We start from the raw sequence: 12,387 nt of genomic DNA, 5'->3' as shown, positions 1-12,387 counted from the left end.
GAAGAACATTATCTGTGTTTTGTTGGTCGATTTTTTTCGATATTTTTATTTTTAAGCGTGTTATGAGTATGTAAAATATAACAATTAAAAAAACACCATAACTTGTTTAAAAATCGATCAACAAAACACACATAATGTTCTTCCCTTAAAGTTTGATTATAGGTCAGTTTACTCTAATATTAAAATATTGATTTTATAATACATTATATTAACATAATATTATAAAATCAATGATTAAAGCTAACTTCACTACATTTGAATCACTGAACGCAAATTTACTATGTTGTACGTATGTCAGACGGAGACAACACATGCGGGTGTAACATCCTCTTAACTAGGGCAATTCTTATGGTGGGCAAACTTTATTTTATGTTAATATACCGTATACTTAAAGACTAGATATATTTTATCTGCATTATGATGTATACTGATGATAAATACTAAAGAACAAATATATTTTAATTTATTTATTCATTTTTTTTTTTATAGTTAATAAATCAAAAAATTATATTTTTCTTGATAAAATAATTCTTACAAACCTAAAATGCCTTTTCAATAATATATTGCCAACTTATTTATTAAATACTAAGGGAGTATTGTCTCATTAAATTTTTAGAGGTGGGCAGTTGTCCCTTCTCATCTCCTCCAATTAACATCTATGATTAACATAGGTAGTCCATGACATAATATTAATAATAATCAGTGGCATACGCAGGGTTAGGTTAGATTAGGTAGATGTTATATTTTTCTCTACCATCAGACTGCAGCTAAATTATTAAATGTCTAAGTATAATTTATATTCATATTGACATAGCTAACTTTGCTGTAGGTATTAGACACTTATTTTATTGTACTGGTTCAGTCGTAAAATGTAATTAATTATAATAAATGCAAATTGTCAATTTTAATGAATTTTTTCATTTTTGCTTTCTTTACTATGACCCGTAAGATTTTAAAGTTCTAAAAATTGGCCCTCTAGTTACTTTGAGTTGCCCATCTTAGGTATATATAATGAAATGAATCACATCAGCCAGTAATGAATAACAGGCAGTGCCGTATTTAGATATTTTGCGCCTCGGCGCAAAAAAAGGGGGTCAACCCACGGAAAATATAGGAGATAGAGTTATCTTCATGAACCTTATAGATATTTTATAATCAATGCTATTTTTGTGTAGTAGGCACGACACCGCACGCCGCACGCGATAACATAATATTTCGTATTATTATAACTTACGTTTATTGACATTATCACAATAAATTTGGGAACTAATATTAGGTATATATAGATATATTACTATAAATACATTAATAAATTAAATGCATTAACATTAATTTATGATACTGTTATTAAAAACAAAAAAAAAAAAAATAATTCAAAATAATTTTAAAAGTTTAATACTTCACACGTGAGCAAATTTCCGACCACTAAATTTTGGTGTCCCCAAAAAACTGGCGTCCGGGGCAGTTGTTGCCAGTGCCCCCCCTTAAATGTGGCCCTGATAACAGGGCATATTTATTATTATCTAAGTAAATCGGTAAATTAACACTGAATAACTAAATTACATACGTGAAGGTACTACTAGCAAGTACAATATTTGTGTAAATATTTTTTTTATAATATAACATTTATAATTCCTAAAATTGTAAAACTTTGAGTTAAAAGTTAAGATATAGAAACATTTAATTAGATATAGTTAATAAAATAAATATTTAATTAATTAGAAAAATAAGAATTTAATAAATTATGATATCAAAAACCTCATGAAATTTGTGAATCGTGTATTCTTTTATCCATGAAAATAAGCTTTTTAGGTTATGTAACAAACCCTTTTAAAAACATTTTCAAATAATTTTCGTCAAGTATGTTATTTGTGAAATTTTTATTTTAAACTTAATATTAATAACCGTGTCGTCATGAGGGAAACTGTCGGTGGTTTTTCGGAATCTGGAAGATATTATACTGAAATCAGTGGTAATGGAAAGATCAACGTTTGGGATACTAATGCTGGTGATTTGCGGCACACATATTCTCCAAGTGGACATTTGAATTCTTCTGTCACTTGTGTCAAATGGATCCAAGTAGACAATACTGATTTATTGTGCATTGGTACTCAGAAAGGTTATGTTGAATTTTATAATGTTGCTAGTGGAAGTATCCAGTCTAAAATCAATACTCATTCAAAATCTATCAAGAGTATTTATCGTTTGGGTCAACACTTATATATTGGTTCAGATGATGGTCATGTTGCTCAGTTTGATTTGAAGAACAACAAGCTAGAAGTAAAAAAGAAAATAAGTAAAATGTGTGCATTAGCTATGCTGCCTGATGGAAGGTTGCTGACAGCATTAAGGGAAATAAAATTGTGGAACTTTCCATCTGGTGAGATGATTCATAAGTTTACTGGTCATAAAAATGAAATTCGCTCACTACACATCATTGAAGGTGATAAATGTTATCTGTTAAGTTCTGCCAGAGACCGGTTTATAAATATATGGTCTCTAAGCGACTTAAAACCAGATCCATTAGCTTCATTAGTTGCAGACGATAATATTTCTTTTGTATATGTTCATAACCAACGCAACAATATTACAGTGACAATTACAACTGAAAGTGGTACATTGCATGTGTATGAACATGTACTAAATGGTTGTATTTCACATCCACTTAAACCTCACGGAACACTTCAAATAGCTGTGGATAATACAAAAGATGTAGAAACTGTACAAATGCCAATTTTATGTACTAAAGTTTATGATTCTAGAGTATATATAGTTTATGGCACCCGGCCATTCTTAGCATTTGAAAATATTAACTTAAAAAAGTTAAATAAATGTACATTTATAGCAAGACAAGACCCAAGAAAATTAAAATCATTTGTGGGAAGCCATATTGTTAATCCAAATATTGTAGATGCTAAATGTATTGAAATGAAAAATAATAGATCATCAAATCTACCACTTGAAACAAGACTTCAAAATATGTCTGAAGAAATTGAAAATACAGTTCAGACCAAGGGTGAAAGTATTGTACATTTGTTAATTCAAGGTCTTCGTAGCAACGATAAACATCTTTTAGAGTCTGCCTTATTTGTTAAAGATGACCGAACTATTGATAATACTGTATCACATCTACCATTACAGTCTATTGTTATGCTTATTCGTAAGCTTATACGCCTATCACAGGACCGAACTTTAGTGAGTTCTGTAAGTATAAGATGGTTATCTGCTCTGTTGAGAATACATGCATCTTTGCTATTAGCTAATCCAGATGTTCTAGAAACATTTTTACCCCTAGAAAATGTCTTGAATATAAGGTTAAATAATTTTGAAAAACTTGGTTTGTTAGAGTTTAAACTTAAAGCATTAGTAGACAGGTTAAACTTTGATAAACAAGATAAAGAAAAAGAACAAGATGCCCTATTAGTGTTTAACGATTCAGATGATGAAGATAAAAAAACATTTGAAGAGTCTTTATTAACATTTAATGAATCTGAAGATGAAGATCTAAACACAACAGATGAAGAAGAAGCAATGGATATAGAAATAAATGGTGATGATCCTCCTTGTATTTAATATAAATAAAACATTAATATACCTAGGTTAAGTATTGTTTTATTTTATTAGCCTTAATATTAACTATTCAGCTCAACAATTATGTGTAAATATATTTAAATAATATAATATTTGACAGCAGTAAAATATACATTAGATATAATAATATACCTACACCTTAAATTTGAATATGACTAGTGATACAAAGTTAATGAATAGGAAAATAATATAATGAACTCTAATTATAAAGATTAACCAGTCACATAACTTTAAAATTAAATTACTAAAATATCTAATATGTGCTCTATGGTAAATTAAGTTCTTATAAAAGATTTTTAATGCAAGTGAGGAAGTTAATTAATGAAGATAGCTAAAATACAAATTTAGTAATAAAAAATTGTTTTATGGAAATATTTTCATTTTAAAATTAGTTAAAAACACTATGTCACTTTATCTTAAAAACTTAGATCTTAACCATTGATTTTTTAATAGCTTATACATACCTAACTCCTGTATTTCAATCCAAAAACCAGTGTCTAGGCAAAATTTGTAATAATGTTTTATTTGTAGTTTAGCAGTTAGGTATATTTTAATAATATTAAATTGAATGGTATACTTTTAATTTAGAAAGTATTACTCTATGCTATATAGAAAATTAATAATAAATTACTTCTCCTTTACCTTTCTCCCAACTATATGGGATCAGCTACTTTTGTCCTAAATTTCCACTTGTCTCAATTTTCTACGCAGGGGCGTCCTTAAGGGGAATCTTGGGGGGTGTCTCACTCCCAACCAACAAAAACACCGGTCTGCAGTCGGACTTGTTTCATTATAGCCTAGAAGGACCTAATTTTACTTATGGTAAACAAATATTACATATTTCGTAATACAGTTTATACATGGATAAAATTTATAGAACTACTTATTATACAATATACAATATTATTATATACAGGGTGTTTCTAGAATGGATGAGAACACTTGTGTACATGTACTCGCTGGGATGGCCCAAAGTAGATTTTTTTAAGTTTTTTTGAAATCTTCAAAATCTTGGTTTATTCAATTTATTTTTAGAACATTACCTTAAATGTAAAAATAAACACTTAAGTTGTATTTTTTGCTAAATTCTCATACAAATCGAGACGTCACACTGTTTTTGGGCTTGCGCGATTTTTACGCTCGAGTTGCCAACTAAAAAAAAAGTGCGAAACATCGATTTGTATGAAAACACTTTAAGATAAACAATTGTGATTGTAGTTTGTTGTCAGTTATATATATAATAATTATACATACATATACAAATATATTTAATTAAATTGTCAATTTTAAGAACGTGCGACACTGACACATATATACAATTTAAAAAGTAAAAATAAGACTACATATAGTTAATTATAGTACTATATACATTGAGTAAAAAATTGAAGTCTGCATTTTTTATATTATTCACCCCCTCTTGATTTTCATCTTCGGGACGACCCTGTTTCTACGTCCCCTACGCACACACCAACAGCTAACTAAAATCTTACATTATTTGGAAGCAAATCATTTTTTAGTAAAAAATCTTAAACAAAAATTGCATTGTTGATCTTGTAATCATCTAATGTGTTCAAAACCCATTATTACCTTAATTGATTTTAAAATAATAGCTTCGTCATTTTTTTTTTTTTTTAATCTAAACAATAAAAAAATATAACTTACAAAATAATTTCTTTAATGAAGAAAATAATATAAATTATATTTTACAAAAATGTTTTTACATTAAATAATACATTATTATTATAGTGATATTTCTTATAATAGACATATATTACTTATTTAAGAAAACAACAATTTGTTTTTAAAATTGTATTGATCAATTAATTGATTTACCTACATACAATACAGAATAATATTTAAAGTATTAAATTAATATATTAGTATAGTTCACATTAAAATTGTTTTAAGTTTATGTTTATTCTTACTAGTTTGTATTATGTAAGTACCATTTGTAGATTTGTAGTGAATTTGTGAGTAGCATATTTAAAATGTTGATTCTGTATAGTATTTGCATACATATATACTGCCCTACTAGGCAATTAGTGCTGTAAAAACCAATTTAATAATTTGGAGAAAAATAGTTTTTTTATTTTTAATTGTATTATACCTACCTTTATTATTTGTTAGTTTATTTGATTTAATATAAGATAAATTCTTTATAATCTTTATAGTTTTTTTTATGAGAAATGCAATGAAATAATAATTAAAAAGTATCATTTGCTTATTATACAAATTAAAGTTAATTTTGTGTTATTACTTAGCAATATTAGTTTATACTTTAATTTTCCAAAGCAGTAAGTACATTTCCATTTTACAGTATTATTGCTCTATATTTATAAATTGTTTAAAAATATGTTTACTAGAGTAAAATGCCGTTAGTTATATATTTTGATACAAATAGATATGTTATGATTAATAATGCAAGGATTGGAATCTATTGGATTTTTCGGTTCCGGTGATTAAGTTAATTTTTTTTAAGGTTCTAGAACCAGTTAATACCATTATAGTGATGTTATCAATTTTTTTGAGAATTTACTAAGCCACAATTGTAGTTACTTAAGTGCTTAAATATAGTTACATATTAATAAATACTCTATTTTGATACTTAAAAATAAAATGTATTCACAAAATTTAAAATTAAATTCATTTTTGTACTCTATGTATAGTGTAAATTTATTTTCCTTACATTGTTTGGGAACACTGGTTGTAGATGGGTATATTGCAGCGTTTTTACCATTCAACAGTACCTACTTGGTGAGAAAAAACACATCTTCATCAGGGCCATCCCGAAAAAATAACTATGGGAGGGTGAAGACTAATTAATTACCTCGCTTCGCTCGAATATTTTCATGTTATAATTTACTTCCTTATATCATTTTTTTCTTATTGTTTACAACACATTTTTTAGTTTTATAAATTTCAAAAATAGTTATTAGGTATTCACTTTGGTATCAAATAAAAATAGTACCTATAGATACTAAAATATTATTTTTAATTATGTTGATATTATGTATTATTATAGAGTAGTGTTAACTTCTCCGGGGACGAGATAACGTCAAAAATCAAGCCGCCGGAATATTTAACATAAATCAGAAGTGGGATAACGATCTGAAGAACCTAGTGTGACGTGAGGGACCTGAATTTGGTCGACCAGAGGTCGTGCAGAGATAATCGCGTTGTGCTTACGGATCGTGCACTCTGGTGATCAAGTGGTGAAGCAATAGTCGCAATGGGCGACAGTAAGGATCGATGACGATCGTGGACGCTAGGATGGTCGAATGTAAACTCCCTTTAATTGGGGGGGGGGTGATAACGTCTTAGGTTAATACGGTCGGGTAGCTTAGGGTGACCACACACACTGGTAAAGCAAAACTGCTTGTCTAATAGTGCTTTATTGTGATTTATGAAAAATACAATATTTATATTTTATGGAAAACACACACACTAATAAAGCGCACTCAAAATAAAACATTTTTGACTTTAAGCTGGGTTCATACGTGTCAGTGAGAATGATCATTATGACTGATTCATTATTACTGAAATCTTATTTACTGAATAAATCGTTCACACGATTTAACGAAAAACCTATTCATTCTTAATGAAAGTCATTGTTCAATGTTCAGCGATCATATAACTGTTATAGTGATACCTACCACGTTATAGTATAACTACGTACATTTTTTTTGTGACTACTTGTACTAATATAATACAAATATTTTTCAATGGTTAGTTCAAAAAAAGCTGTGATGCGAACTAGTATTAGGTTATTTTGCTCGCAAATATCACAAGAACTACAAAATATATTAAAAAAATTAAAAAATAAGAAAACCTGTAGATGATGGGTTAAAAAATTGATTCTAATGCGCAATACTTTGGGTGCTAGTGAACATTTATTACGAGAATTTGCAACTGAAGATGAATTTTTATACAAAAATCATTAAAGAATGAGTAAAGACCAATTGTTTTTATTTTAGTTTTGATGTCGTTCACAGACAGACCAGGTAAATTCAAAGCAGAACACATATACTTTCGTATGCTTTATCTTGTGTCTCGGTTTTTGTAATTGTCATTGCTTGTATTCCATAAATGGTGTCACGTAAGTTAATCGCGGTAATTTTAGCGTGTTAAAATGGTCGCGGAAATTTGGGCGCAGTAAATTGATCGCTTAGGTAATATCAACGCGCGTCATTTGGTCGCGTAACGATGGACAATAAATAAATTATTGTAGTTTTATTTAATTATTCTTAAACTATTATAATTATTATAAATTAAATTATAAATAAATCCACTGAAAATTCTCATAATATATTATTATACTTAAATAAACTCGAAGACAAGTATAATTTATTAAAATATCCATTCATATTATATTTAAAAAATTAAAAATTGTTATAATAATAAAATAAAAATCTATATTTGTAATTGAAAATGTACAGCTATTAATCTTGAAAATTGGTTGAATTTGGATCAAAAGCCGAAACAATTTTTTTAATTCGAATCGTAGAATCTTTGTATTTTTTCTTTTTGGGTAACGATGTACCAGAAAGAAATTGTTCAACTTTAAATTGGTTTATATTATTTTTATTTTTAACGCATTAATAAAAATCCAGATGGATGGGTGAGCTGATTTTAGTAGTGCATTGAAACAGTTGTGTCAGCCTCCAACTGCATAATTAGTACATGAAATATCTCTTTCGATTAAAGAATAACAATTCCATAGTCCAATAGGAAATCGTGGGGGTGTTTATCGTCCTCTTTTATTAACACGGTCTATATAGGTATCCTCAAAATAATTAATAAAATCTGTCAGTAATTCTTAATTATTTTTATAAAATTCTGTTTCCAGAAGGCGTTCAAAATTATCTTCAATAAGATTTTCGGGTAAATATGCTAATGTCGGTATTTTTCGAATATTCAGAGAAAATTCTGGATCAGTAGAGTATCTATTACTTAAACCTATACTTTGAATTTGGCACCATATTGATTGTCCAAGATGAAAAAACAACCTTGAATTTTAGAATTTGGGTATACAAATAATGTTACGTTCATATTATTTTTTTCAAAATCAGCCATAATCATTACAGGATTTTAATTTGGTTTTAAAATATTTAGAGCCAAAAACATACGACAATAAGTAATTTCCTTTTTATTTGGTAAAAGAATATAAACCAATGGAACAATATTACATGCTATTATACTGTGAATTGTATATAATTGGACGAAAAGACTAGGGCAATACGAAAAAGTGCCGTCAACAAACCAGTGTTTACTTTCTAATAATAAATTTACATTTTTTTCCGTTGAAAATATTAATATTCGCTTTTCTTCAATATTTTTAGAAAAACTTTCATATAATAAAAATGGTTCACCATTCGTAGTTATTTTATACTCATCTGGAATTGTGAGCTCTTCTAACTTCATAGGATTTGGGGGAGCAGAACTTTCAACTTGTCTTGTTCGTTGTACTGTTCTTTTAAGTTGATTTATTGGTGGTAAATTACTTGCAACTGCAGCATCAACCTAATTAAAAATAAATATTAATATAGTAGAGGTATGTTAGTTTTAGTTGAATTTTATAATTATTATCTATTTCATTTTGATATTATTGTTCCAATAACACCATGAGTACTCAGTTGAGATGTTTTCACCACTTCCTTCAAATCATTCATATATTCTCTACATTTTAATTTAGATACATCGGGCATATGATTATGCTCAACATATTTAATAATCGTATCATTTCTTGTGTGAACGCGACCGCGACAAGTAAATTGTTTATAATTATTACATTTCTAAACAATTTTTTCGTCGTCATCTTTTACTTTTTGGTGCACATAATTACTGTGAATTAATAATTTTTTATTTTTTCGGCTTAAAGTATAATTTAGTGACATTATTAAATTTTAACAAAACACTCCGCACGCGGCCGTTAGCATATGGTTAACACGTATGTACAAATCGTATCAAACGTTTACATCATTGTACAACTTAACAAGATAAAATTTTAATTATTTTTATTATTTTAACTAAACAAGTTATTTACCAGTCCAATATAATACTGTACTAATTTGATATCTGTACTGCTGTTCCTACAGTCACTATACAAGTTCTTACCCGTATAATTGTATTATATTGATATCTGTATGGCTGTATGTAAACTGCGGCAAAATTACCAATTTCTTAGTAATTTGTTTTATATACCTACTAGCATACACTGTATATACTTAACAATATGATATCGATCGTATCAAATTTTAGAAAATATACCGATTTTGCCGCAATTTACCAGAGACGACCAAATGATGCACGACGATTTTATACTGCGACTATTTTGCCGCGACCAAATTTCCGCGCCAAAATTACATCGCTTAAAATACATGGAATCTCCATAAACACTCTTTTTGTTTATATTCGTTCAAAAATTGGTCAATATATTCGTCACGCCACTTAAACACTATTTTAAAAAATTATAAATATTAAAATAAATATATTTAAAAAAACATGTATCTAGCTGTAGCAAATAAATTAAATTATTGATAATAAAACGATTGATAGTAATAATGAAAATATAAAATGAATATATGGTCACACGTTTCAGTCGTCTTTCATGATGCAATACTGATAATTAAAAATGAACAAAAGTAGAAATAGTTTCTACTTGATTGAAGCCTAATTATTATGATTCAGTCATAATGAAACAAGTGTTTACATGTTCATAACTTGTTCAGTTTTCGTGAATCAGTCATAATGAATGTTTTGACTGACACGTGTGAACCCGGTTTTAGACATGACTAATATTGCTTTATTGAAATAGAACGTGCGCTATTTTGATTAGTCATAATCAAGCAGTCACTGGATGGTTATATCAAAATGATGCCAACAATTATTTATTTATGCTAAATCGTCTACAATATAAAGATAATTATATTATATTTATGCATGTACATAATTTTGACATAAACTATATACTATACGCATCATCTGAAAAGTTTTAAAAATCAAGAAAATAAGTAGAAGGTACCGTATTATGTGTATAATATTATTATTTATTTTATTCAATAAGCTTATAAAATGTTTTTTTGAGAATGAAATTAACCTCGATAATTTTATATCGTTATTCCAAGAGCATCAGTCTTTTTATGATTACAAAAACAACATTTATTTTCTTCCTGTTCAATTTCTTTTAAAAGGAACCATAAAATAGGAATAGTAACGTCCTCCTCATCAGGTTATGACGACTGGTTTTGCTTTGATTTGACTATATTTTATCTAGTGTGCGATCATAATGCTTTATTATGACTAAATATGACTTAAATTCCTTCAGTCAATTTTGCTTTACCAGTGTGCGGTCAGCCTTAGTGGTCGAGCGATCGTCCGGGTTTGAACCCGAAATTGATTTCTGGTCCGGCGGACTTGATTTTAGACGTTATCTCGCCTCCGGAGGAGTTAACATAAATTATATACTGTCAATCAAGGTAACTTGGAACGTCGAGGTGAAATGAAATAGTCTGGTTTTTGTCTAAACATATCGAGGTGTTTGATATAATTTGATTTTATTTCCACTAAAAATAAATTTATGTATATGATAATATTTTTTATCTTCAACCATGTGATTAGTACCATTATTACCTTCAAAAAAAATAAACATTTCTCATGGTAACCAATTTTATCATGAAGGTTACATTAGCGGTTACATTTGTTAATGTATAGCAATAATCGACTAGTTGTGATAAGGGAATTTCAGTGGTTCTCAAAGATTATTGCTAAGTTAATATTTTTTATTACTAATGATCGTATCACGACGAGAGGATCGCGACAGCAATGTGAGCTAGTTTATCGGAGCAGTTATCATGGCTGAAATTAACGATAGTTTCATTATCATCCTGTGTTTATTAAAAGATTTGATTTGAAAAGATTTGAAGGTGATTTGAAACACGAAAAACAGTAAAAGAAAAAAATATAATATAAAAGCAGGATGCAGTGTAACAGAAGAAAATGTATTAATTAATGATGAAGAAATAATAGAAGATGCCATAAAAACAAATACAATTACTCCATATTTTTAAACGTAGATATGTTTGAAATTTTTCGATGTGTATATGCATGATACATTATGTATTCATGGAGCATGATTTTATATTTCATATCTCAAACATAATAGTAACTAAGAATTGTTTTCATAAGATATGTTATTAATCTCAATATTCAAGTATCGTGAAGAAGCAATTCAAAATGATAAGACGAATGATTAAATAAAAAAAATATATTATTTCAAATCCCTTAAAATAAATGTATAGAACAAATCCTTCTAAAGAAACGCTTTCCTGATAACTGCTTTATAGAATCTTGTATTAACAACAAAAAAAGTCTTAACGGTAGCATTTGTGATTTATATTTATTTTCACAAAGAATTGGCTTTATCGATAGTAATACCTATTTATTTCAGAGAGGAAAATAGACTGTTGAAATGTCTCGTTCCAAATTATTCTGTAGCAGGAGTATACATTTTTTAGTGAATATTTTAATTTTTATTGTTGGCGACATATGTAGATGCATTTATAGCGAAACATTTATACTTATGAAATTATTGTTTACATTAATGGTTAGTAAATAATACGAGTAAATACATAATACATATAATAGTTATAATGATGAACATTATATATAATTGTAATAATAGCAATATTAATTATAATGATGCCGATGATAATAATAATAATAATAATAATAATAATAATAATAATAATTATAATAATAATAATAATAATAATAATAATAATAATAATAATAATAATA

General features: G+C 27.8%; 2 protein-coding genes across 2 annotated transcripts; one reads left to right on the top strand and one right to left on the bottom strand.

Moving 5' to 3' along the window:
* The first annotated feature begins 1,813 nt into the window (after positions 1-1,813).
* LOC112682267 (WD repeat-containing protein 43) lies at positions 1,814-3,604 on the top strand. The gene has a single exon (XM_025552806.1). It carries the CDS (start codon positions 1,915-1,917, stop codon positions 3,571-3,573), a length of 1,659 nt encoding a protein of 552 aa, XP_025408591.1. The 5' UTR covers positions 1,814-1,914; the 3' UTR covers positions 3,574-3,604.
* A 4,586-nt stretch (positions 3,605-8,190) lies between these two features.
* On the bottom strand, positions 8,191-9,296 carry LOC112682277. Its single transcript, XM_025552815.1, has 2 exons — positions 9,210-9,296; positions 8,191-9,111 (listed from the first exon to the last, which is right to left on the bottom strand). Exons 1-2 carry the CDS (start codon positions 9,294-9,296, stop codon positions 8,680-8,682), a joined length of 519 nt encoding a protein of 172 aa, XP_025408600.1. The 3' UTR covers positions 8,191-8,679.
* Between the last annotated feature and the right edge of the window lie 3,091 nt (positions 9,297-12,387).

Source organism: Sipha flava, unplaced genomic scaffold (assembly GCF_003268045.1).
Source record: "Sipha flava isolate LNK unplaced genomic scaffold, YSA_version1 201_pilon_pilon, whole genome shotgun sequence".
In the NCBI taxonomy this organism is placed as follows: Eukaryota; Metazoa; Arthropoda; class Insecta; order Hemiptera; family Aphididae; genus Sipha; species Sipha flava.
Note: the sequence above shows the minus strand (reverse complement) of the source record. Positions and strands in the feature narration are given on the sequence as shown.